The 27,124-nt window shown below is 43.0% G+C and overlaps 1 protein-coding gene across 3 annotated transcripts in view; it reads left to right on the top strand.

The window, feature by feature from the left end:
- The window catches only part of stxbp5l (syntaxin binding protein 5 like), a 221,755-nt gene that overhangs the window by 35,475 nt on the left and 159,156 nt on the right, over nucleotides 1-27,124 (top strand). For all 3 annotated transcript variants that reach the window (XM_033033427.1, XM_033033425.1, XM_033033426.1), the window contains exon 2: nucleotides 12,181-12,278. In XM_033033427.1, coding sequence (XP_032889318.1) covers nucleotides 12,181-12,278 — 98 coding nt within the window. The remainder of the gene's footprint in view (nucleotides 1-12,180; nucleotides 12,279-27,124) is intronic.

Raw genomic sequence — 27,124 nt, 5'->3', positions numbered from 1 at the left:
CAAATTAAGAGATTTTTGGTGACAAATGTCACCTCAGCTTGTTTGTCTTTGAGCTATTTTTGACAGCAAATCATCATAACGTACACATTACAGATGCTCTTCTGAATTACAGATTGTTTTTATTAACATAAAATTTCTAGAAATATTCACTATATTTATACTTTTTTCACTAGAAGGCTGAAAGAGTAAGAATGGCTGCTCCTTCTTCGGCCATAGATTAGCCTAGAATAAAAATCATAATGCCACAGTCTAGCAGTGTTTCACTGTAGCATAGAAGTTGGAATACTTCACAAAAGAGCATTTATAAACTGGTTTAAAATACTTGTCATCATTTGGGAGTTTAAATCTCAGGTGTGAGTGAGATAATTTGTTTGGTATTGCATAGGAAATTTGAACATAAGCGCAGGGTGTCTTCAATATTGTTTGATTATTTCTGTTTCCTGGATAATTTGTAGGACTTGTTCTCAACTGTATTTAATGAGATACCACACACGTGAAAGGTGATGTAGTTGGAGTTGCCACAGAGAGACAAGACATTAGTGAAATGAGGCAAGACAAACAAATACTGCAGCCCATTTTAGTAATGCATCCTGTTTTTAAGTGCCATAAATTTCTTCAGGGAAACGTTGTTCACTAGTAATGGGAGGTAGAAATCTGCTGATAAAACAAGAAGCTGTAGCTAGAGCTTGCTGATTAGGTCCATGGTCGGAATGTGTTCTAGGTGGAGCTGCAAAGGTGATTACTGTGGCATGTTCACTTATGTTTGACGTACATTATCCAAACCTTTTCACTCTGTCTTTTTAAGCCTATTCCAGCATATCACTCCTCACACCAATGTAACTTATACTAATCCCTTCTATCTATTCACTTCCTTACATAAGCAATTACATCACCATTGATACCTCATCTTTATTGAGCCATGTTTTACCAACAAAAAACGTTTCTCTATTCAACTATTCAGCACATTATATTATCTTATGTGTGGGGCTCTTTCCCATCTTATTGGAATAAAGAACACCAAACATAACAGTGATAGAGAGGGAGAGAACCAGAGGAGGCTCTCCTATCACTTTTCAAGTGACAACTGCAGAGACGAGGGTGCTGTATGCCAAGGGAGTTACATACTCACCTTAGTTGTAGGAAAAACTGGGACTGCCCCCACATTTACTTGCCACTTGGTGACAACATTAAATTGATATTAGTTATGTGTACCGTGATAGTGAAAAACTTTCCAGTCAAATCATACCGTATAATCAGCATAAGCAAGTACAACAAGTAGCATTAACCACATGACAGTGTCATATTGAGTAAAATATCAACAGTCCACAATACTCAAATCTTTATTGATGTATTTCTTTCATGTTATGACCACCATCTCGCAAAGCTTTCAAGATCTTATTAAAGGTCATGAAGAAAGAAGGTGATGATTTTGCAATTGTGGTCACTCCTTCTGACAGTACGAAATCAAGGTCTTGTGTAAATAACGTGCCTCCAGCGAAACAATCCAAGTTTGTCCAACCTCTCCTTGTAGGTAATACTCTAACCCAGATGGCATTCTGGGAAACCTCTTCCACACCTCCAAAGCCTCCACAACCTTCCTGTAATGGGGAAGCTCTCCAAATGCAGCCTAATCAAAGTTTTATAAAGCTGCAATACGATTTCTTCACTTTTTTAAGGTGAATACAATTACAAGATTTCAAACACCATTAGACAGGTAACCATATAACATATAACCATATAACCATATAACAATTACAGCACGGAAACAGGCCATCTCGACCCTTCTAGTCCGTGCCGAACACATAATCTCCCCTAGTCCCATATACCTGCGCTCAGACCATAACCCTCCATTCCTTTCCCATCCATATAACTATCCAATTTATTTTTAAATGATAAAAACTAACCTGCCTCCACCACCTTCACTGGAAGCTCATTCCACACAGCTACCACTCTCTGAGTGGTAGCTGTGTACAGAGTAAAAGGTACAAGGATAGGAAAGGTTTGGAGGGATATGAGCTAGGCACAGGCAAGAAACTTGGTAGGCATTGATGATGTGGGCTGAAAGCCTATTTCCGTACCATATAGCTCTATGACTCGGATTGCACTGACCTCATCAATATAGTTTAGTTCCCTCTTCAACACTGACACGATCTCCCACCAACAAATTGGTGCTGACTATCATTGATCAATCATGCATTTGTACATTAATACTGACCCTCAAATTTCCTTGCAATAATTTCTCTTTCACTGACATTAGACTAACAGATTTATAATTTCTGGCATAACCCTGATGGTCATTGTGTATAAAGGTACTGCATTTGCTGCCTCCCATTCATCTGTGATCAGTGAAGATATAATTATTTCCCATAGGATCCCAGGAATATCCTCCCTTAACTCTGCTGGCAGCCTGGAATACATCTCATAAGAATCAGGGATTTATCAACCTTAATGCCCACTAAGCATCTGGTACCTCCTTTTTAATCTTAGCATTTCCTATCCTAATCTAAATCTCCAGCTGCAGTGTATTTTTTCCTAATGAATATGAATAAAAAAGTAATAATTTCGGACTTATCCACGTTCTCTGTCTCCAACAGGAGATTGCCCCTTTGGTCTACTCTTGCTGCGGTTATCCTCTAGTTCTTAATATACTTAAACAAAATTCTGTGCGATTTTCCATAATCTTATCTGTCACATGATATTTTGACGTCAGATCAGCCTTCTTAAGAGTTAACTGGAAAGCGACAGGCCCAGATGGAATCCCAACCGCGTCCTCAGAGCCTGTGAGAACCAGCTAGATGGAATATTCAAGGATATCTTAACTCTTCTAAACACATCTGTGATTCCTACATGCTTTAAAAAGATCACTATCACCAGTGGTAAAGAAAAACAAGGTAGTGTTCATTTGTGATTACTGTTCGGTGGATCTGACATCCACTATTGTGAAGTTCTTCAAGAGGCTGGTCATATTGCATATCAACTCCAGTCTTCCCGACATCTGAGATCCACTGCAATTTGTGGATCAGGTCCAGAGCAGACACCATCTCCTTGGCCCCAACTTATCTCTGGATAACACGGGGTGTCTTATCTCTAGATAACAAGGACACCTACATCAGATTCCTATCGACTACAGCTCTGCCTTCAACACCATAATCCAAACCAAACTCATTTTCAAATCCCTGGACCTCAGACACAACACCCCTGCCTTTGCAACTGGATCCTTGACTACCTGACCCATTGATCTCAATCAGTAAGGATAGGTGGCAAAACACCCTTGATGATAATTCTCAACACTGGTGCTCTGCAAGGCTACATGCTTGGTCCATTACTAATAGCCCTACACACTTATGACTGCAGCTAAATTCTACTCTAACTCCATTTAAAAGTTTGCAGATGGCATCACTGTAATGTGCTGGATCTCAAACATTGAAGGAATGTAGTATATGAAGGAGATAGAGAGCTTAATAGCAAGGTGACAAGATGGTGAAATGAATGAGCTGGTACTTAACATCAAGAAGAGAGGTGGAGATGGCCCGGAGCTTCAAATTCTTAGGTGTAAGTATCACCAACAGTTTGACCTGTCCAACAACATAGACCATACTACCAAGAATTGGGCACCAATGCAGCTACTTTCTCTCTCTTATCAGTTTCTACAGATGCACCATAGAAAGCATCCTATTGAGATGCATCAGTTTGGTATGGCAACTGCTCTACCCATGATCGCAATAAACTACAGAGAGTCGTGGATGGGCCCAGTCTATCACACAAACCATCTCCTCCCCACATCTATACTTCTGCCTTGGCAAAGCAGGCAATCTAATTGAAACATAGAAAATAGGTGGAGGAGGCCATTCGGCCCTTCGAGCCCGCACCGCCATTCATTATTTTTATTTTACTTTTTAAAATTTAAAATAGGTGCAGGAGGAGTCCATTTGACCCTTCGAGCCAGCACCGCCATTCATTGTGATCACGGCTGATCGTCCCCAATCAATAACCTGTGCCTGGCTTCTCCCCATATCCCTGGATTACACTAGCCCATAGAGCTCTATCTAACTCTCTTAAATCCATCCAGTGATTTGGCCTCCACTGCCCTCTGTGGCAGGGAATTCCACAAATTCACAACTCTCTGGGTGAAAAAGTTTTTTCTCACATCAGTCTTAAATGGCCTCCCCTTTATTCTAAGACTGTGGCCCCTGGTTCTGGACTCGCCCAACATTGGGAACTTTTTTTCCTGCATCTAGTTTGTCCAGTCCTTTTATAATTTTATATGCTTCTATAAGATTCCCCCTCATCCTTCTAAACTCCAGTGAATACAAGCCTAGTCTTTTCAATCTTTCCTCATATGACAGTCCCGCCATCCCAGGGATCAATCTTGTGAACCTACGCTGCACTGCCTCAATCACAAGGATGTCCTTCCTCAAATTAGGAGACCAAAACTGTACACAATACTCCAGATGTGGTCTTACCAGAGCCCTATACAACTGCAGAAGAACCTCTTTACTCCTATACTGAAATCCTCTTGTCATGAAGGCCAACATTCCATTAGCTTTCTTCACTGCCTGCTGTACCTGCATGCCAACTTTCAGTGACTGGTGTACAAGGACACCCAGGTCTCGCTGCACCTCCCCCTAACCTAATCCCAAATGACAATAATTTATGCCCCTTGCAGAAGATACAAAAGATTGAAAGCCTGTACCACCCGATTAAGGAGCAGCTTCTTCCCTGCTGTAATCAGACTCTTGATCAGAACTCTTGTATGCTATGGATGTATCTCCTATCTTGTAGTCTATATCGTTTTGGTTAGGCAGCATCTGTGGAAAGAGAAACATGGTTACTGACCTTTGACCAAAAGAGAGGAATCTTCTAATTGAATTTGCAGAGGTGGAGGAGAAACCGTGAAGTGCATGTTTTGGGTTGAGAGTAAATGATACAAGCTTTGGTGGTTCAGGCTGAGGAAGAATTATGAAGATAAAGGTTTGTTACTTGTAAATCTGAGGAGATGCAAGTAGAAGTTGGTGAATGAAAATGGAAGGGGAGAAAAAAAAAAAGATAAAGCAAGGCTAGGATTGTAAACTATGTGTTAGAGAAGGGAAATCCTTTTCCCAATGTGCATTTATCCCTAATGAATTCATAACAATACCTCTTTTTCAGTGTGCATCTGTAGGTTGGCACTACCAGGATTGACAAGTGCAGTTAGCGCGGAACAACCAGGGAGAGCGCAGCATTGCACAGAACCTTCTGCTAATTTTGCGGGAGGCTGATCGGAAGATATGCAAGCAGGCTCCTTTGCCTCATTGCCTGTCTTATGATAAAAGGTGGTGGCTCAGTGTGTTTCACTCGATAACTCTCAAAGATACTGGAGGATAACTGATTATTGAAACAAACAGTACTTTATTATATTGCAAAGTTGTTGAGAGGCAAGCATCATTTCTCCTGTGTGCCTATAAGAGGATAGGCAGAAAGGAGCTCTCAAATGATTTAGCTTATCTCCGCAGTATACACTCGGAAGATTTGATCACATGGTCAAATTGTTAAAGTGGTACCAGCTAATATTATGTAAACTCCACCTGTCACAGTAAGAGCTGAGAGGCCATTGGAAAATATACCCTAGTTAACTCAGTTTCGTTCTCTGGTCTGAGTGGCGGGCTCCAATACCTTCAGCAAGTTGTCTTTCTCACCCCTGGGATACAGGAATTCAACCCACACTGGCAGCAAAAACATCTCTTGGACAGAACGCTCTGGCCAACTTCCCTCCCCTCCTCTCCACACCTCTCCTATCCTCCCCTCTCCTCTCCTCTCCCCTCCTCCGGTCTTATACTCCCCTCTCCACTTCTCTCCTCCCTTCCACTCCGCTCCTGCCCTCCTCACCTCTCCTCTGCCCTCTCCTGCCCTTCTCACCTCTCCTCTGCCCTCTCCTCTCCTCTCCACCCCTCCCGTCTCCTCCCGTCTCCTGTCCTCCCCTCTCCACTCCTCCCGTCTCCTGTCCTCCCCTCTCCACTCCTCCCGTCTCCTCTCCTCTCCCCCTCTCCACTCCTCTCCTTTCCTTTCCTCTCCTCCCCTCTCCTCTCTTCTCCACTCCTCCCACCTCCTTCCCTCTCCTCTACTCTCCTCCTCTCCTTTACTCCCGTTCCCCTTCCTCCCTCCGCTCTTCTCTCCCCCCTCGTGTATCTTTTCCACCATTCTCTCCCCTCTTCTGCTCCTCTCCTCTCCACTCTCCCCTCCGCTCATCTACTCACCTCATCTCCTCTCCTACCCTCTCATCTCCTCCCCTCCCTCCTCTCTTCTCTTCTCTCCTCTCCCCTCCTCCATTCTCCTCTCCACCCCTCCTCTCCTTGCCTCTCCTCTCCTCCCATCTGCATTGCTCTCCTCTCTCCCCCTCCTTCTCCCTCCCTCTCCCCATCGGTCAAATCCAGCACCAAAGATAACTGAAATATGGTGTAGGTGAGAGACTCTCCTCTCTTCTCCCATTTCCCATCTCATTTCCCCCCCCCCCTCCCATTTTCTGTTTTGTATCTGATTTCCATCATTTGTAGCAGTTTGCTTTACAATAATTATTAATGGTCCGTCTTCAGAAAATATAGAATACCTATAGAATGCCAAAGAATGAATCAGAGCAAGCTTTTATTGGAAGGCAGAACATTATGATGACATTTCTAAAATTAAGCTTTAATCATTTGTGTGAGGGGGTGCAGGTAATGGAGGTAGATATTTGGCACAATTGAGAACAGATGTTAATTGAAATAGATGATGGATTTGTTTTAACATTTCTTTCTTTGTTAGCATTGACTTTTACTGTGAGGGGTTGCAGTTACGGTAGTATATTATTTTAATTAGTAATGGGTTAGACACTTGTGATCTTTTGAGACAATGGTACCAAGTTCCTGAACTGTCCATATTGGCATTATGATAACAACAGAAGAGGTTCAAAAAAATCAAATGTTTGAGCAATTTCTGAGATAGAGATCCTGGAGCTTGAGCACTGTAACAGTTCCAGTATGTGAGAGAACTGGAAATGTACTCTAAAATTGTGGCTATTTTTGAGAGTGCTCCAGATCTGAAATTATTAGGAGGGTGATCTTGAAAGAAAGTTTCTGGATCCTTAAACTGCCTTTGGTTGTATTAGGGCAGTTTTGGAGATTGCTGAGGTTTTGTCAGTACTGTGATGGCGTGCCCATTAGTCTTGTATTGTGGAATATATTCATACCTCCCAGATGCCTCTTTCCACCCAACATCATTTATCCCTGTCAGCATGTATTTCTTTTCATTTACTTTCATGTACTTATCCAGGTTCCTCTTGAATGCTAGTCTGCCGTTCACATTAATTATTCTAAATGAAATGTTTCCTCTAATTTAACAGTGGGGTTGGCACAGGAAGATAGTGTTGAAAATAAGAAAAAATAATGCAGATAGGATTACATAGAAAATAGGTGCAGGAGAGGCCATTCAGCTCTTCGATTGGGGGAGAGAGCGTACAATTTTTGTTTTGGTTCTATTTTTTTGAGTGGATCTGATAAAAAATACGAGTTGTAGATGTAACGTAACTTTACAGTGTGTGTATATGAAAATAAAAAGCGTAGTAAACTCCAGGTGTCCTTAACTGCACAAAATTACTCTGTTGTGGCAGTAACAGATGTCTGGCTGAAATAGAAGGGTAGGGATGGGTTCTAAATATTCCAAGATGCAAACTGTTCAAGAAAGATGGGGAGGGGAAGGGAAGGGAAGAAAGGAGTGGCAATATTGGTTATAGACAATTTTGCAGTGTTGGAGAGTGGATTATTTTGAACTCTCTGTTTTAGAGTTAAACAATAGGTATGATTATGTTGCTGAGTCCATTCTTGAGGATCAAAATCAATGGGAAGTTTATTGAGCAGATTGTAATGAAATTACAGAGACGTGCAAAGTCATAAAGTTGTCATGATTAGAACTCGGAACATCTAATTAATTGATAACTACAATGTAAGATGGGGCATGAGTTTCTAGTCTGATCAGGAGAACGTTTTAGATCAGTATTTCTATAGAGAAAGATATACATGGACATGAAAATGAGCCAAACCAACTGGTGCGTTTCCAGGAATCAATACCCATAATATTGTAATGTTTAAATTAGCCTTGAAAAGGGATGTAGATCACCAATTCAAAAATGGTTACAAGAACAGAATTCTGATGGGGGAAATCTAATAAATCTGCAGTTCATTTAAAGTAGCAGAGCAAATTGAGAAAGTGATCAAAAAGGCATGCAGGATCAAGGGTGTTATAAAGGCAAAGATTAGTCATGATGAATCTTAATTTCACTTGCCTGGTTTCAGTTATGGTATTTTGGCCAGTTTTGAACATTGCACTTGGAGGATTGCAATTGCAGGTTGGACAAGAGATTTACTAAAAAAGATTTTGGGTGTGTGGAACTTTGATTATAGATTTGAGAAGGTGAGATTATTTACCTTGAAACCGTGGAGGGAGTTGCAAGACAATTTGATAGAGGCATTTTAAATAGTAATGAAAGAACTGAGAACCAGAATGCATAGAATACGGTGGTCAAGAAGTCTTTTGGCATATTGGCATTCATCAGAGTATTGAGTATAGAAGTTGGGAAGTCATGTTACATCAGTACAAGACATCGGTGGAACCACATTTTGAGTATTGTGTTCCGCCATTTTGGTCAACCTGTTATAGGAAAGATGTTGTTAAGCTGGAAAGGATGCAGAGAAGATTTACGAGGATTTTGGCAGGACTCAAAGGCCTGAGCTATGGAGAGAGGTTGAGCAGGCTGGGACATTATTCCTTGGAGTGCAGGATGATGAGGGGTGATCTTATAGAAGTGTATAAGATCATGAGAGGAATAGACAGGGTAAATGCACACTCTTCTACCCAGAGTAGGGGAATCAAGAACCAGAGGACATGGGTTTAAGGTGAGAGGGGAAAGGTGTAATAGGATCCTGAGGGACAACTTTCTTTACACAATGGGTAGTAGGTATATAGAATGAGCTGCCTGAGGGGTTAGTTAAGGCAGGTACTGTCTCAATGTTTAAAAATCATTTGGATAGTTACATGGATAGGAAAGATTTAGAGAGATATGGGCCAAACAGGCAGGTGGGACTAGCGTGGATGGGGCATGTTGGTCAGCGTAGGCAAGTTGGGCTGAAGGGCCTGTTTACACACTGTATAACTGTCTCTTATGGGGGTAAAAAGAACCAAAGGTAAAATGAGGCATAACTATATTATTGAGTGAGTGGTTAAATCAGGAATCCAACTGCGGGAATAGCAATGGGGTTAGATTCAATTGTAGTTAAATGGAAGTGGGATAATTAAATATCTGAAATGAATGAATTGTAAGACAGTGGCTTGAAGCCAAGAGATTGGGACTATGAAATCAAAATGGAAAAACTCAGCGGGTCAGGCAGCATCTTTGGAGGGGAGACGATACACATTTGAGGTTTGAGATCCTTTAACAATTTGGACGTGCGATGTATGGGAAATCCATTATCTTTTCATTACATCATTAGGAACATCAGCAAGTGAAGAAATTTGGACTGGTCTGCCTTTAATTGGGGTGGGGGGGAATGGGGGCCAGTTTATCTGAATGGGAATTCTGGGAGAAAGCACCTATTAAAGAGAAATTGGGATAAGGAAGCAATAAATGGTCAATTGCAGCTGATCTAGTTGAGGTGCTGTTCATCTACTTTGCATTTGGCTTCACCCCATTAGTGCAGGACGTTCAAGACAGACAGGTCGGAGTGGGGCGATGGGAAGGGGAATTAAAATAGTGCTAACAGTCAGAGCACAAATGCTTGGCAAACAGGTCACCTAGTCTGCAATCGGTCTCACCAATGTAGAGAAGGCCAAATTGATAGTAGCGATTGCAATAGACGAGGTGAATCTCTGTCTCACCTGGACCATTCCTCTGGTTGCAGGTGATGGGGAGAGAACGGTGGAGAGGGATGAGCGAAATATGGAGTTGCAGGGAGAGAGTGGTTCTCGTGGAGAGCAGAATGGGTTGAGGGTGAAGATGTGCCAATTGGTGACTGGTGGAAATGGGGAAGAAGGATATGTTAGATGTGGAGGCTAGTAGGGTGAAAGATAAGAACTAATGGAACTCTACACTGCTTTGTCTGGGGTGAATGCAGAAGTGTGGGGATAAAGAGGAAGTACAGGTGAGGGCTTGGTCAATCACAGTGATGGTAAAGCTGTGTGTCTTGAAAAAGGACATTTTGTGCATGATGATGCATGAGCATGGGATTTTTGATATTATCTTCTGTTCAATCGAGGGTTAATCATAGCCAAAGGGTGCTATGGATTGAACCTGGGTTTGGATATATGTTGATGAAAATAATATTTGTTTATTTCGGATATCTTGTGACTGAAATTGAACTAGAAGTCTGTTTCTGAATAGATAAAATGACTAAAAGTACAAGAAAACCTGAAAGCTATAAAGTCCTGTAAACCGTTACTGTGTAGGAAAGAAGTGCAGATGCTGGTTTAAATCAAAGGTAGACACAAAATGCGGCTCAGCGGGTCAGGCAGCATCTCTGGAGAAAAGGAATGGGTGACGTTTCGGGTCGAGACCCTTCTTCAGACAGTCTTCAACTGTTACTGTGTTATCAGGTGCCATTTATGTTGATAATGTGAAATGTAAATAGCTGATGCAGCTACAGGAAGGATATAAAAGCTTAAAATTTATTTAGATTTTTAGAAGCTCCAAACTAAGATACCTTTCTGTGTTGAGAGCATATTGAATCGGGGAGAAACCGAATAGCAAGGATAGACAGTAGAGCAACAATGAAAGATGATATTCCATATGGATTAAGGGTGAAACCATTGTTGTACGTGTTTTATGTAAATGATTTGAACTGGTATTGGAGCCACAACTTTTGTAGATGACTCAAACTACCCAGGTTACAGTTAATGCAGAGAAGGAATGCAGCAAAATCTAAGATGATGAATAAACCTGCAGACTGAGGAGTGTTGCTCAGCTGGACAGGCAGCATATTTGGAGAGAAGGACCCGAAACGTCACCCATTCCTTCTCTCCAGAAATGCTGCCTGTCCCGCTTACTCCAGCTTTTTGTGTCTATCTTGGGTTTAAACCAGCATCTGCAGTTCCTTCTTACACACGTAGATGGTTTACTTTGGTAGGAAGAGCAAGGAGACTACTCTTTGCAAAATAAGTGTATAGGAGCATTGAGATTTAGGTTGCAAACTCTAATCTGGTCTGATCTCATTTATTAAAAAATTCATGAAGGCATTGAAAAAAGTGCCAATTTTAATTTTGCAAAGTTGCTAACAGGATGGTTGCAGTAATACTCCATTAATCTTGAACGCTCAGGCCTTTGGTTATGCCAGACCAGCGGATTGTCTTGATAATTGGATGTTATTTGTTAATAAGCTCTTAATTCACAATTTCAGATGTTACAAAATAGTATACCTTTTCTAGTAAATCGGTATGTATAAAGGAAGCAGAGGGACTAGGTCACCACAATCAGCCTGAAGAAGGGCTCTAACCTGAAATATCAGCTATCCATGTTCTCCGGAGATGCTGCTTGACTCGCTGAGTTACTCCAGCGCCTTATGTCCTTTAAGTGGAACCGGGCTTGTGGTGCTTCAAAGGGAATGCAGGAACCAGTGCCTGGTGAGCCAGATGCTAAGGAAGGGGTGAACAGACTGGGGCTATCTTCTCTGAGGAGCTGGAGAATCAATGCTTCCAATAATAAGATAGACCAGAACTAGGAGGAGTTGCAAATGTAAGGCACTAACTTTTTTTCCCCAGTTTACATTTATCACTGCGGTAGTAGTTGCAGGAACTAGCAGGTGAAGTTAGGTAAGCATGTTTGGGGGGGGGATTGTTATAGGCGTTAGATAAAAGGGGGTTGGGGAGAGCATGGTTATGTGAAATGTAAACATTGATAAGGATCACTTAGAACATGAAACAAGAACAGGCTCTTTGGCCCACAATGTCTGTGCCGAACATGACGTCATGTATACTGTATGGCAGGCTACTGCGCTGTTAATTCAGGTTGTTTATTTGTTGATGTTTTGACAGAATCAATATGTTTTATGTTATTTGAAAGGATCATTAAGTATGAATGTATAGATTTGAATGTAGATTAATGACAAATATTTTTAATCTATCATACAGTGAAAAGTATGCAAGATGTTTTAATTTTCCCTTTGGTTTTCCCTTATTTTACAGACTGTGCGCCATGGCTTCCCCTGTCAACCGACGGCCTTGGCTTATGATCCGGTGCAAAAAATTCTGGCCATTGGGTGTCGCACAGGAGCTCTACGAATGTATCCTTTTTTTTCAAAACAATAACATTTTTGACTAGTTTGCAAGATGGATACTTGCATGTTCCTATCCACTTGTCACACTGCCTTCCCCTTCCATTAAATCTGGAATACTGTCACGAATAATAAACAGTCTTTTTTGCAGCTTGTTCTAAAGCTAAAAGAGACTCAAGTGAGTGTGTCAGGCAGTATTACACTGACGTTGATGGGGTTGTGTTGGAAAGCGATGCTACGATTCAAATTTGAGGAGTTGGTTTTTGTTCTATTTCACTTGCCGTTTTTTAATTACAAAATAAACTACTGGTATTCATAAAAAGCTCTAAAATATCTAAATACAGAACATTTACATTAACATTCGCATAATAAGTAGTTGTTTTTATTACCTGACATTAATACATTGGTTGTCATTCCTTTATAAACTTTAAATAGGTCACAGGGTTTTAACACAAGTTTCAACTAATTTGTGTGTGACGTAGTAGATTTGTTTAAACCATTTTTTTTGGCAGTTATTTACAATGCTTTAACAATTTTAGATTAAATTGTGATCCTTGCTGTTTAGAATGCACTCCAAACTCTGCAGTGCCCACCAGTCCCAGGGGCCTCCAGTGAGTCAGCCAACACAGTGAGCCCCCTCTCCACAGACACAGGCTAAACATTGCCACATCCTCGTAAGAGAAACACTGGGACAGAAAATAGTTCAGCCACTGCCTGGACATGGGAAGGGCAACCTATGAATGCCAAAGAGGTGCTCTTCCAATCAATTGCCCCCCTCTTCTCCCCTCCCTCCCCCCCTCTCGGGGATCAGGATTATGGGGCAAAAAGGCTAGCATAATATGAGCAGCAGCCACTTCAAATACCCAGAGTTGCAGGCTCGCAATTGTGATTATATTCAACTTACAAAAGTTACAAGAGAAACAGTTTGGTGAGGAAATCTGCTTGCGCAGTGCATTCAGAAAGTATTCAGACCCCTTCACTTTTTCCACATTTTGTTACGTTACAGCCTTATTTTAAAATGGATTAAATTCTTTTTTTTAATCATCAATCTACACACAATACCCCAGAATTAAGAAGCAAAAACAGGTGTTTAGAGATTTTTGCAAAGTAATTAAAAATAAATGACTGAAATATCACATTTACATAAGTATTCAGACCCTTTGCAATGACAAAACTGAGCTTAGGTTCATCCTGTTTCCAATGATTATCCTTGAGATGTATCTACAACTTGATTGGAGTCCACCAGTGGTAAATTAAATTGATTGAACATGATTTGGAAAGGCACACATCTGTCTATATAAGGTCCCACAGTTGATAGTGCATGTCAGAGCAAAAACCAAGCCATGAAGATGAAGGAATTGTCCGTAGACCTCCGAGACTGGATTGTGTCGAGACATAGATCTGGGGAAGGGTATTAAACAATTTCTGCAGCATTGCAGGCCCCGAAGAGCACAGTGGCCTCCATCATTCTTAAATGGAAGAACTTTGGAACCACCAGAACTCTTCATAGAGCTGGCTGCCCGGCCAAACCGAGCAATCGGGGGAGAAGGGCCTTGGTCAGGGGGGGTGAACAAGAACCTGATGGTCACTCTGACAGAGCTCCAATGTTCCTCTGTTGAGATGGGAGAACCTTCCAGAAGGACAACTATATCTGCAACACTCCACCAATCAGGCCTTTATGGTAGAGTGGCCAGACGGAAGCCACTCCTCAGTAAAAGGCACATGACAGCCCGCTTGGAGTTTGCCAAAGGGCGTGAGAAACACGATTCTCTGGTCTGATGAAACCAAGATTGAACTCTTTGCCCTGAATGCCAAGCGTCACGTCTGGAGGAAACCTGGCACCGCTCATCACCTGGCCAATACCATACCTATGGTGAAGCATGGTGGTGGCAGCATCATGCTGTGGGGATGTTTTTCAGTGGCAGGAACTGGGAGACTAGTCAGGATCGAGGGAAAGATGAACGGAGCAAAGTACAGAGAGATCCTCGATGAAAACCTGCTCCAGAGGTTCACCTTCTAACAGGACAACGACCCTAAGCACACAGCCAAGACAATGCAGGAGTGGCTTTGTGACAAGTCTGTGAATGTCCTTGAGTGGCCCAGCCAGAGCCCGGACTTGAACCTGATCGAACATCTCTGTAGGGACCTGAAAATAGCTGTGCATCGACGCTCCCCATCCAACCTGACAGAGCTTGAGAGGATCTACAGAGAAGAATGGGAGAAATTACCCAAATACAGGTATGCCAAGCTTGTAGCATCATACCCAATAAGACTTGAGGCTGTAATCGCTGACAAAGGTGTCTCAACAAAGTACTGAGTAAAGGATCTGAATACTTATGTAAATGTGATATTTCAGTTATTTATTTTTAATTGCTTTGCAAAAATTTCTAAACACCTGTTTTCACTTTTATTATGGGTTATTGTGTGTAGATTGATGATTAAAAAAAAAGAATTTAATCCATTTTAGAATAAGGCTGTAACGTAACAAAATGTGGAAACAGTGAAGGGGTCTGAATACTTTCTGAATGCACTGTAATGTGTGATCATCTCTTCGGGTCAAAAATACCATATTTAAAATATCTATTTCTCATTCTATTGTTTCTATCTGTACAATTCATTACATACTTTCCATCCATTGTAAGGTTGAAATGCCTTTGTAGCTTGCAGAATTAATGTACAATCATGCATTGGTAAGAATGTTTTCATTTGTTTCATCTTGCAAAAAATGCTGCTTATTTAATGCAGAAGTATCTGGTGGAGCATCTTAGATCAGATCATGATTCAGGCGCATTAAAACGTTGAGATCACGTATTCGTAGCTTCTTGATATTTTACTGCACAAAACTGCAAAATAACAGACTGAGAAGGAATATGTGCCAAATCTTGGTTGTAATGTGGAACAATAGAGAGGCCTAATGAACAGAGAGATGAATGAAATGTATTTTTGAAGAAAATGTAATAAATATTTCAAGAAATGTGTATTTATTTAAAAATCGGGGTGCCACATTATGGTAGAAAATGGTGTGTAGGGATTTTTCCAATCTGTATTTCTTTGTGTCTCATCGTTCTATCATTTGTGTTATGTATTGTTTAGCCAATGCAGATTTTGAGTTAACTTTTAACGGTTGTCTTGCAATAGTCTTGTTTTAAAACTTTACTTATTTGTACAAGTGACTATCTATTCCATTTTGGGGGATTTGTGATTTACTTTCTTAAAGAATGAGATTAATGCAAAGCATTGAACAGTACAGAACAAGAACAGGCCCTTTGACGCATAAATTAATCTCCTCTTCCTGCATATGATCCATTCTCTGCATATCTATGTGTCTATCTAAAAGCCTCTTAAATGCCACTATTGTATCTGCCTCTATCAGCACCCCTGGCAGTGTGTTCCAGGCACCCACCACCATCTGTGCATTAAAAAAAAAAGCTTGTTTCTCCTTTAAATGTCTCCCCCCTCACCTTAAAGCTATGCCCTCAAGTCCTTGACATTTCCACACTGGCAACACGGTTCTGATTGTCCATCCTACCTAAACCTCTCAAAAAATGTATATACTTCTCTCCTCTCAACCTCCACACTCCAGAAAAATCAATCCAACCTTTCCGTGCAGCTAATACCCTCGAATCCAGGCAGCATTCTGGTAAACCTCAATCAATAGTCATATGGAACAAAGAATGAGCAGAAATGCTAAAGACGGGTATCGTTTAGTTTAGAGATACAGCGTTGAAGCAGGCTGTTCAGCCCACCATTGAACCCATTCACTCGTTCTAGTTATCCCACTTCCTCATCCACTCCCTACACATTGGGGACAATTTTACACAGGCCAATTAACTTACAAACCTATAAACATCTTTGAGATGTGGGAGGAAACTGGAACTTCTGGAGGAAACAGGAGTTCCACGCGGTCACAGGAGGAAAATGCAAACTCCACACAGACTGCATCCGAGGTCAGGATCGAACCCGGGTCTCTGGAGCTGTGAGACAGCAGCACTCCCAGCTGCTCCACTGTGGCATCCTAATAATAGCCCTTTGTGGTAAAACATATGGCAAATATCCCATTAGTACTGAAGGGTGGAAATAATTGCTATGAACATTAATTGAAAAATGGTAATGGAAAACTAACGGATCTAAAGGATAAGTCCCAATGCCCAGATAGCTTGTATCCTGGTATCCTAAAATGAGTGGTTATGGAGTTAGGGAATTAGGCATTGATTGTAATCTTTCAAATATCCTGAAATTCTGGAGAGAGAGACACCAACGAATTGGTAAACTGTTAATGTGAAACACTCATTCAGAAAGGGTGGAAGGCAAAAAGCAGGTAACTATAGATGATTACATAAACATCTAAAGTTGGAAAGATATTAGGATTAAAGAAGTAATAGTAACACTTTTGAAAAATCATAATCCCATGAAGCAGAGTCAATGAGTCAACATGGCTTCATGATTACAAAATTGTGGCTGAAAAATGTATTGATTTTGTTTCTGACAAGGCATCAAGGCATCAAAGCAAAGTATAAAGAGAAACCAGTAGATGTACTGCTGTGGATTTCTAGCATTTTACAAGGTCCCTCACAAATGCTTATGTAACACGACCCCACAGTGTTGAGCTGATCTATATCGGTGAGACCAAGCGTAGGCTTGGCGATTGTTTTGCCGAACACCTCCGCTCGGTCCGCACTAACCAACCTGACCTCCAGTGGCTCAGCACTTCAACTCCCCCTCCCATTCCGTATCCGATCTCTCTGTCCTGGGCCTCCTCCACGGCCAGAGTGAGCAACATCGGAAATTGGAGGAACAGCACCTCACCTTGGGTAGGCTGCATCCTGGTGGCATGAACATTGAATTCTCAAAATTCCGTTAACCCTTGCTGTCTCCTCCCCTTCCTACCTCTCCCTCAGCCCTCGGGCTCCTCCTCCTCCTTTTTCCTTTCTTCTCCCCACCTAACCCCACCCCCTATCAGTCTGAGGAAGGGTTTCGGCCCGAAACGTTGCCCATCTCCTTTGCTCCATAGATGCTGCTGCACCCGCTGAGTTTCTCCAGCATTTTTGTGTACCTTCGATTTTCTAGCATCTGTAGTTCTTTCTTTAAAACAACGTGTTGAGATAATATATTGGCATGGTTGTAGGATTGGCTAAGAGGTGGAAAGTTGTGTGTGGGAATGTTTAAAATGGTAATCTCTGATGATTGTGGTTACAGTTGGTGCCTGTGTTACTGTTCGCTGTGCAGTAAACTCTCGCAAAAAGGGACCACGGAAGGGGGGGGGGGGGGGTGTCCATGATTGCCGATTGTCTGTTATAACCCAGTGAGGGGGGTAAGCATTAGCCGGGTGAGAAACCAGTGCGTTGGGGATGGGTCCGGTACTCACGCCGTCTTCATGCTGCTTGTTCTCTCCGCTCCCGCAGCCAGAAGTATACCATGTGGTGCCAGTTCATTTGGTAACCTGGTGGAAGTTGGGGGACGCACGGGTTGCAACGGGTGCCTCGCGCAGTTACCAGATGACGGAGGAACACGCAGGTGCAATGGCGCACGCTGAGTCCAACACCCCGGCTCCTCACTTTGTGGCAGCAGCTGCATACCCATGCCCCATGCAACACACTCCAAGAGTGTTTTACTGCTCGCTCTCTCCCCGCCACCGCCTTTCCACTGCCAAATGCTGTGCTACACGCCGCCACCAACCACCCCCATGTGCAGACGCCTTGGTCCGTCCGCCAAAACCAATATCCGTTACATACAGGTCTGTACTTGCGAGGGTTTACTGAATATGTAAGTGACTTGAAGGAAAGAAGTGAATACACGGTAGCCAAATTTGCAGGGAAAAAATAAATAAAAGGGTTACAAGATAAATACTTTACAGAGAGATCGATAGGTTAAGTGAGTGAACATAAATATGTCAAATGGAGTACAAATGTGAAGTTGTTCACTTTGGAAGGAAGAAAAATGAAACAATATTCTTTAAATTGAGAAAAATTGCAAAACTGCAGCACAAAGGGATTTTGGAATGCTTGTGCATGAGTGCTACTTTACAAATACAGCAGGTATTCGGGAAGGCTAATGGAGTGTTGCAGCATACAACAACTATATAAGGCACCAGTCAGATCACATCTAGAGTAATAAATGGTTTTGGTCCCCCTATTTAAAGAATCATTAAAATTATTTCACTAGGCAGTTCCCTGAAGGTTCAGTAAGAAGATCCCCAAGTTTGATCAGATTGGGAATCATTGGAATTTAGAAAAATAATGTGATCTATTTGAAGCATATTATTCATATTCAGTATTCAGTATTTCTTTAATATCATTTTCACTGAGTACTCGCATACACAGAGGAAACAAAAAAACGTTGCTCGATCAGTTTCCATTCAGTGTAGTTAATAAAAAAGGATGAATATATAGAGCTTTAAAAACAAATTAAAATTACCATGTCTAAAAACAGAAAGGAGGCCTAAAATTTACAATAGAATAAAAACAGACATTCCGACCGACAGTGGCTTTACTTTGACAGGTGCCTAACTGTCAAAGTATGGACGAGGTTGAATGTGTTGGTGAGCGATATTTGGGGAGGGGACAAAGTCCGTTAATCAGTCTTATTGCCTGTGGGAAGAAGCTGTGGAGCATCCTGCTGGTTTTGCAGCTGATGCTCCTGTACCTCTTGCCAGATGGCAGAATAGAGAAGATGTGGTGTGATGGGTGGTAGGGGTCCTGGATGATGGAGATGGCTCTACTGATGCTCCGCTTCTTGTATATCTCCAACAGGAAAGGGAGTGGGGCACCAATGATCCTGCTGGCGGTCTTCACTATCCTGTTGAGTTGATATTGTTCGTAAGCCTTGCAGCTCCCGAACCAGGAAGTGATGCTGTAGGTCATTATGCTTTCGATTGTGCCCCTGTAGAAGGTTCTTAGATGAGCAGTAGGGATTAGGGGTTAGACAGGATAAATGGTGAGAGGATATTAACTCTTGTGGGAGAGTTCAGAACTAAAGGGCGTGGTTTTAGATTGAGACAGTGTGCACTACAGTCTTGAGGAAGAATTTCTTCTCTTAGATGTTTGTTACTCTATTATAGAGAGCTGGAAAAGCCGAGCGAGCCCTTGTGTGTTTAAGGCTGAGAGAGACTTTTAACTGGTAAGGGAATTATGAGTTTTTGGGAAACGAAAACGAATGAGGCTTGTCAGATCAGCCATGAATTAAGTTCTGGAGCAGGGTTAGGGGACTGAATGGTGACTTCTGTTTTTACTTCATATTGTCTTAAAGGGACAGTTAAAGGAATGCTTAGACGGGTAGGCATTTTATAAAATGAGGAAAGAAGAGGAGTGATTATCGCAGTTCGGGACCTTGACAGCTGAAGAAATAGCTGTCAATACTAGAGCAATTTAATTAAGCGTTTGGCTTTAGATATGGGGATTGGGGAAAAATACCTTGGGGATAGAGGCAATAATAGGAATATATAGGGAAAATGACATGAGTGATTTGAAATGAATATGAATCTCAAAATCAAGGAACTGGTTAACTAGGAACCATTACAGTCAGTAAGTACAGATTGATTGATTGATGATAAGAGTTGGTGCAAATATTGCCAGTGACAGCAAAGTTTTGAATGATATTTATGGCGAATGAAGATACGGAATAGGTCAGCATAGTTAATCACAGAGGCCACGAAGGCACGGATTGTGAATAGTCCAGTTCATTTCAGATGGTTGCCATGTTGAGGGCAAAATTGCTTTGGCTCACCAACAGCTTAACTTGGGTGGTGAAGGTAATGGCTTCAGCCTTCCCATTAACTGGACGATGTTGCTCCACAATAAAGATACAATAGAGGAATGGGAGAGTACAAGGATAGATCATTGGGTTTCATCAGAGGCAAAGGTTCAGGTGGTGCAAGATAAGGACTAATCTTTGTTGGTATTGGTTTGTTATTGTCGCATGTAACAGTGAAAAACTCTTTGTACCATGCAGACAGACTATACTTCACACATGAGTGCAATCATACTTGTGTGTTTGGGAGGGCATGGAAAAGAGGGTGAGAGAAAGAGACTAAGTACGGTCGGTAGAGCAAAATAAAATGCTGACTATTAGTTTTCATAATGTTGAATGATATTTTTTAAATTGTGTTCAATTATCCAATTAAAATCACTGTTGAAAATGGAAGTAGTCACTTTCTGATTGATCCAGAGCTAATAAAACATTTATGTTCTTAATTTTAAATGATTTAACAGAAATGTTTTTGCCTTAATATATGGTTAGATCTTTTAACATTATCATTATATTCAAATTTCACAGTGAATTGCCACTTGTTCTTTCAGCTCCACCAGCCTTCAAACATTCTGAACTCTACATTCCATAAATTCACCAATGTTATGTACCCATGATTTTCTTTGCCTCATGGACTGCTGTCATTTAGCTTGATTAAATTCATCCGAAAGCTTGCAAATAATACATATTCTGACTTGAATAATGCTTGGGGGCGCCGTCCTGTATGGTATGGCTGCTCAGCCTGCAGCTGTCCGTTTTTTCACTCTTTTTTTAATTTTTAGTGAGTTTAGTGTTTTGATTTTTGAGTTCTAGTCTTTTTTATGTGGAGGGGGAAGGGGGAAACTACTTTTCAGGGTACCTACCTGGTCGGAGAGGCGGTTTTTCTCCGGGCAGCATCTTCGACCTGTCCTCGCGGGCCTGGGGCGGCGTTTCCTGTCGGAACTGGCCAGAACCTCGGCTTCGGCGGCGGCACAGCGCTAGAGCGCTATCGCGGAGCAGAGCGGGCGATGCCTTGCCCGGGTCGCCGCGCTGGAGCTCCAGTGAGCTGAGACCGCCGAGAAAAACATCGCAGAGCTGCGGGTCTGTGGAGCGGCCAGCCGCGGGCGGCGGCGCTGAACTTTACATCGGGAGCCTGGGATCTCTCGTCGAGATCGCCAGTGGTGGCGCTCCATCCAGCGCGGCCTGCCGGCTTCGGAAGCCGTGGTCTCCGGTAAGGAAGCGGCCGTTCCAGGTGTCCCATGCCGCTGAGAGGATTCTCCCGACGCTGGAACACCATCACCCGGCGGAAGGGCCTGGAACATCAGGCCTCCGTAAAGGCGACTGTGGAGGCCATAATAGGCCCGACTATGGGTGGACATGAGATGGGGACTGGACTTTGTGCCTTCCCTCATAATGGGAACCATTGTGGGAGGATGTTTTTTATGTTTAAATCTCTTTATTATTGTTACGTTTGTGTTCTTTTTTTATGTGCTGCATTGGCAATAAGCATTTCAGTGATGTATGTGACCTCTGGTGTATGTGACCAATAAATAACCTTGGAACCTTGGGAAGAATGAGGAGCCAAGTGTGTAGATCTGCCCTGTGTTTGGGAGGGCATGGAGGAGAAGAGAGTGAGAGTGGAGGGATTGGAGAAGGGAGTTGGGAGCAGAAGAGAAAGAAGGAAGAGACATGTTAAGGATCACTTTCTTGCAGTTCTCTCTTCCCATCTCTCCCTTTTCTTGTTACTCAAGGACCAAATGTCATGAAGTAATGGATGGAGGATCTAACATTGGTGCAGCAGTGTGACCTGACATTTAGGGGCCTTATCAGAATGTGGAGATGATGGGAGAGGTTTAAAGAAGGTGGTTTCGCTTAAAAAGCACGGGATTCTGCTTGCAGCTGAGATTGGCCCTGGAAAAGTGTGTTATTTACATAGAAGGGCTTAATGTATCAATGATTTGGAGAGCTCAGCCATTTGTCTGCCTAATATATTCAAGTTCATCTCCCATGAACGGCAAGGAGCAAAAATGAGAGCTGTACCAAATGCACTGATTGTGGTTTGGCCAATTGTGGCAGGTATTACGTACCATCCTATAAACATGCCATAAATATGAGATAATATTTAAAAGGAGGCTTTTTGAAGGAGGAACATTATTCAGTAAAATATTCATAGGAACCTACATAATGAATGGTTTGCAAGCGTACAACACTTGGCAGATTTGCTGCTGTGTATTTGAAATTGCAATGGTGATTCTTGTGTCATAGTACTTGGCAAACAAATCTGGAACATTTTGAGTCAATCTAAAGAACTAAAAAAAAACCAGACCATTTTCATTTGAGAATTTAGGAAGTACATTAATGTAACTGAAAACTTGTCAGAATTGAATAAAGATATTTAGTATAATTCATTGTTTTGACCCTTGCATTGCACAGTGCATACCTTACAGTTATTAGACCCCAGGTCCCCAAAATAAGAAACATGGTTAATTCCCGGGATGGCGGGACTGTCATATGCTGAGAGAATGGAGCAGCTGGGCTTGTACACTCTGGAGTTTAGAAGGATGAGAGGGTATCTCATTGAAACATATAAGATTGTTAAGGGTTTGGACACACTAGAGGCAGGAAAAATGTTCCTGATGTTGGGGGTGTCTAGAACAAGGGGCCACAGTTTAAGAATAAGGGGAAGCCATTTAGAACGGAGACAAGGAAACACTTTTTCCCCACAGAGAGTGGTGAGTCTGTGGAATTCTCTGCCTCAGAGGGCGGTGAAGGCGGGTTCTCTGGATGCTTTCAAGAGAGAGCTAGATAGAGCTCTTAAAGGTAGTGGAATCAGGGGATATGGGGAGAAGGCAGGGACAGGGTACTGATTGGGGATGATCAGCCATGATCACATTGAATGGCGGTGCTGGCTCGAAGGGCCGAATGGCCTACTCCTGCACATATTGTCTATTGTCTAAAACGCATATGCATATTTATGCTGGATGTTTACTTATAAAATTAAGAGAAACTAAAGGAATCCTTTCCGACATCCAATGCAGGCATTAAGACTTAAATGATGCAAATAGGTGTCTGAAGCCTGGTTGCGGTGGCGCTGCGAGCGGTGGCGCTGCGAGTCGGCTGCCTCGTCTGCAGCGGGTTCGTTGTTTCGACTTTTTTTTAGTAGCAATGTTACAAAAGTTTGAGATTTAAAAAATCAAGTCTTTAATTTATCCCATCAGATAAAGCATAAAAAGAAGTTTAATTTGACACCTAATTCACTTTCATATCTTCAGTATTAAAAAAGGTATGGCCATTTTCATACTCGGAAATTGGCATCTTGTTCCCTATTGCTTTTTCATTGACTTAACACAAAAGCTGTGATCGAATTTAAGAGAACTGAAAGAAATGATCAGTTATTGTAGATTGAAGCATTCTGAATCAAATATGAAACAATCTTACTTAGATGACTTGAAATTAAAGCATATAATTGGTTAGTTACCTAATTGTAGCTAATTACAACATTCAATTACTAGATCTAAACATCTATCCATTTCTTAAGAATAGATTAACATTTTTAAATAGCCTAAGTGTCCAAATAACATTCACAAAGAATTCAGAATATAACATAATTTTTAAATCTCATTGTCATGGGTTTATAGGCCAAATGGAAGGAATTTAATGTTTGATACCTGTAAATAATGGCCATTTAAATCAGCTTGCGAGTGGGATTTTCTGGAATGGGACCATTCGGAACGTTCAGGTTGCGGTGAATTTAGTCACCCATATCGGCAGCAAATACACTGCCGGTTCTTCGGGGGGGAAAATCACCGTTTCGCAACTTAAAATGTGAATTAAATACAACTTAAATACAACTTAAGAAACACTTTTATACATAAAAATAAACTACTTTCTTTTACCTGGTCCTCCATAAAATCCGTCCCCGTTTTCGGCATTGACGGCTTCAGAAGCTGATTTTAAAATCATTCCAGCGATTAACTTGTCGGGTGAATTTTTTTAAAAACACACAGAACGGCCGTAGGAACGATTCTTTAGCAACATCTTGCACTCCAACAAATATGATTCAGGACTAGGTCGGGAAAAAACCCCGTTTTAACCCCCCCCCCCCCCTCAAACGCGCCAAAATCGCGCACACGGCCAGTGGCAGAATTGCAGCGCCGCTGAAGGTAAGTTTTGTAACATACCTATTTTTAGTATGTTTAGTGCAGGCTTTCCTGGAGTCTGGCCCAGAGCTACAGCGGCGGTGCAGTCGGGACTTTAACATCGCGGACCCAGAGATTCAGCGGCGGAGTAGTTCCGGAGTAACATCGCGGACCCCCTTGCTGGTGGTCGCCGGAGAAGCACTCCGACCGCTGGCCTGCGGCCTACAACATCTTGGAGCCTCGGTCTGTGGAGCTTCTGGTGGCAGGCATGGAGCGGACCTTTCATCGTGGAGCGGGCGATCCCTCGCCAGGGGTCTCCGGAGAAGAGCTCCGACTGCCGGCCTGCGGCCTACAACATCTGGAAGCCGCGGTCTCTGTTAAGGAGGTGGCCGATTGGGAGCTCCGGGTGTGCTAGACCTGTCCCGACGTCGACGTTCCGACCATCCTGACCAGAGGGCTTGAACATCGGGCCGACCGTAGCGGTGACTACGGAGGGTCACGGGTGAACAGGGGAGGAGGATTGTCTGAATGCTTTGGTGGATGTCTGTGTTGGATTATGTTGTGTATTATGTCATTTTTTAATTGTAACGCTGCATGGTACATTACATTTCACTGCACCTTATGGTGCATGTGACAAATACACTTGAATTTGAACTTGTATCTGCAGGATTGTTTTGTCCCAGCTTTGGATCTCACCTGCTCTATTTCCCAAGTACTTGGGGCTTCTGATTAATCAACCCCTCTCTTTGGCAAAATGACCATGGTTCCCCTCAATACAGTCCTCAGCCCAAGGTACTGCTGGCTGCTCAAGTCTAAGGAACTCCAGATCTATCAACTGTCAGATGGTTTCTTGTATCTGTCTACCTATGCAGCAGCTTGATTTTCCTTCGTACCTCATCCAACTTTTGCTGGTAGCTTGTTTGAAAGGTCAAGTTGCTTTATTGTTGTTACAATTACATCACCTACATTACTCTGTTGTACATCAGATTGAGAACGTGAGAATTGTTATCCAAATTAACTTGATGATGGTTATTACCCTCGTTTCCGATCTTCAGTCTAACTCACAATATAGGTATCTGTGAACAGAACCTACAAAAATTATTAACTTGATTGTAATGTAATTTAAAAGGCCTTTATAGTCATTGTTCATCTATTGTAATTTATCAGAGAAGATAATAACTACCTTTCTTCCCACTAAAATCAGATTACAGTTTTGGTATTACAAATGAAGCTGTTTTTCTATTTACAGATTAATTTATGGTGCATGTATGAAAACATACACTGGCTTCAGCGCAGAAACCATTAAATTAAGACACATCTGTGATGTATTATAATAGTTTTGGTATTGCAAATGAAACTGTTTTTCTATTTACAGATTTATTTATGGTGCATGTGTAGCAGCACCTGATAGCAACCCAAGGGCACAACGAACCATCGGCTCTAGAGGGCGGCGTCTTGGTGTGGGAGGCGCTAGTCATGGGGTCGGTACCTGAGTTGGTATTTAAGGCCGGGCAACGCCCGTGCCGAGGAGGAATAGGGAGCTGTATTGGAGAGAATAAACACGTCTCGTGCACACAACTCGTGTCCGACTAGTTTTTGACTGGACTCCTGTGTGTCCCCGCCACATTGGTGACCCCTGGCGCCCAGGAGTGTAATCCTGGAAGGTAAATTTTTCAAAATGCATTCCACTGCTGCCACTTACGAGGCTGACAAGGCCGGACTCAACGCGGTCTCCCTAAAGCTACCTACATTTTGGACCTTACAGCCGGGGGTTTGGTTTCGACAGGCTGAATCCCAATTTTACATCCGTGGCATTACAGCTGACGAGACTCGCTATCACTATATGGTAAGCGCCCTTAATCAGCAGACGGCCGGTCGGGTCATTCCTTACCAGGAGCAGTGCATCTTCCGGACAGGGTTGAGGCAATCCGCCAGTTCCCGCGGCCTGCTATGGTACGTGGCCTCCGGGAGTTCGTAGGGATGGTCACATTTTACCACCGATTCGTTCCGTTGGCTGCCAAACTTTTGCGGCCGCTTTTCCAGTTGCTGACGGGCAAGCAACGGGAGATACAGTGGGGCGCAGTCGCCATGACGGCATTTGAAAGGACGAAGGAGGCCTTAGCTCGGGCGACTATGCTCGTGCACCCATCGGCCGACGCCCCCACAGCCCTTACTGTGGATGCCTCGGACATTGCGGTCGGCGGTGTTTTGGAACAGTCCGTAAACAGCCATTGGCGGCCTCTCGCCTTCGTTAGCCATCACCTGAGAGCTGCGGCACTTCCGGTACTCCCTCGAGGGCTGTTCCTTCGTAACCTTCACGGACCACTAGCCCCTCACGTTTGCTTTCGCAAAGGTTTCGGACCCTTGGTTCGCCCGTCAACAGCGCCAGATGGCGGCCATTTTGGAGTATACAACGGACGTCTGGCACATCGCTGGGAAATGCAACCTTGTGGCGGATACTTTGTCCCGTCCGGCAATTGCAGCCATGCTTAAACCAGCCTCGGGAATAGATTACTCCGCCTTGGTGGCGGCTCAGCTGGCAGACGATGAGATGCCGGCGTACCGCACCGCGATCTCTGGCTTGGTGCTTGAGGACATGCCGTTGGGTTCCTAGGGTTCCTAGGTCAGCCGAGGCCTATCGTTCCGGCGGCCTGCGCCGTCGCGTCTTTGAGGTGATCCATGGGCTAGCCCACCCATCCATCCGAGCCACGCTCGCTATGGTGGCTGCAAGGTTTATGTGGCACGGACTTCGGAAGCAGGTCGCTCGCTGGGCCCGGGCGTGCATCCCGTGCTAGACATCAAAGGTACATCGACACGTCCAGGCGCCCGTTCAAGACTTCGCAGTCCCACGCCGGCGGTTCGATCACATACACGTGGACATCGTGGGGCTGCTGCCTCTGTCCCAGGGTGTTTCACACCTACCTACAGTGGTCGACCGTTTTACGCGGTGGCCGGAGGTCATCCCGCTCACGGACACTTCAACGCAGTCGTGTG

The sequence above is a fragment of the Amblyraja radiata genome, chromosome 14 (assembly GCF_010909765.2).
Source record: "Amblyraja radiata isolate CabotCenter1 chromosome 14, sAmbRad1.1.pri, whole genome shotgun sequence".
Taxonomy (NCBI): Eukaryota; Metazoa; Chordata; class Chondrichthyes; order Rajiformes; family Rajidae; genus Amblyraja; species Amblyraja radiata.
This window is presented reverse-complemented; position numbering and strand designations above follow the sequence as displayed.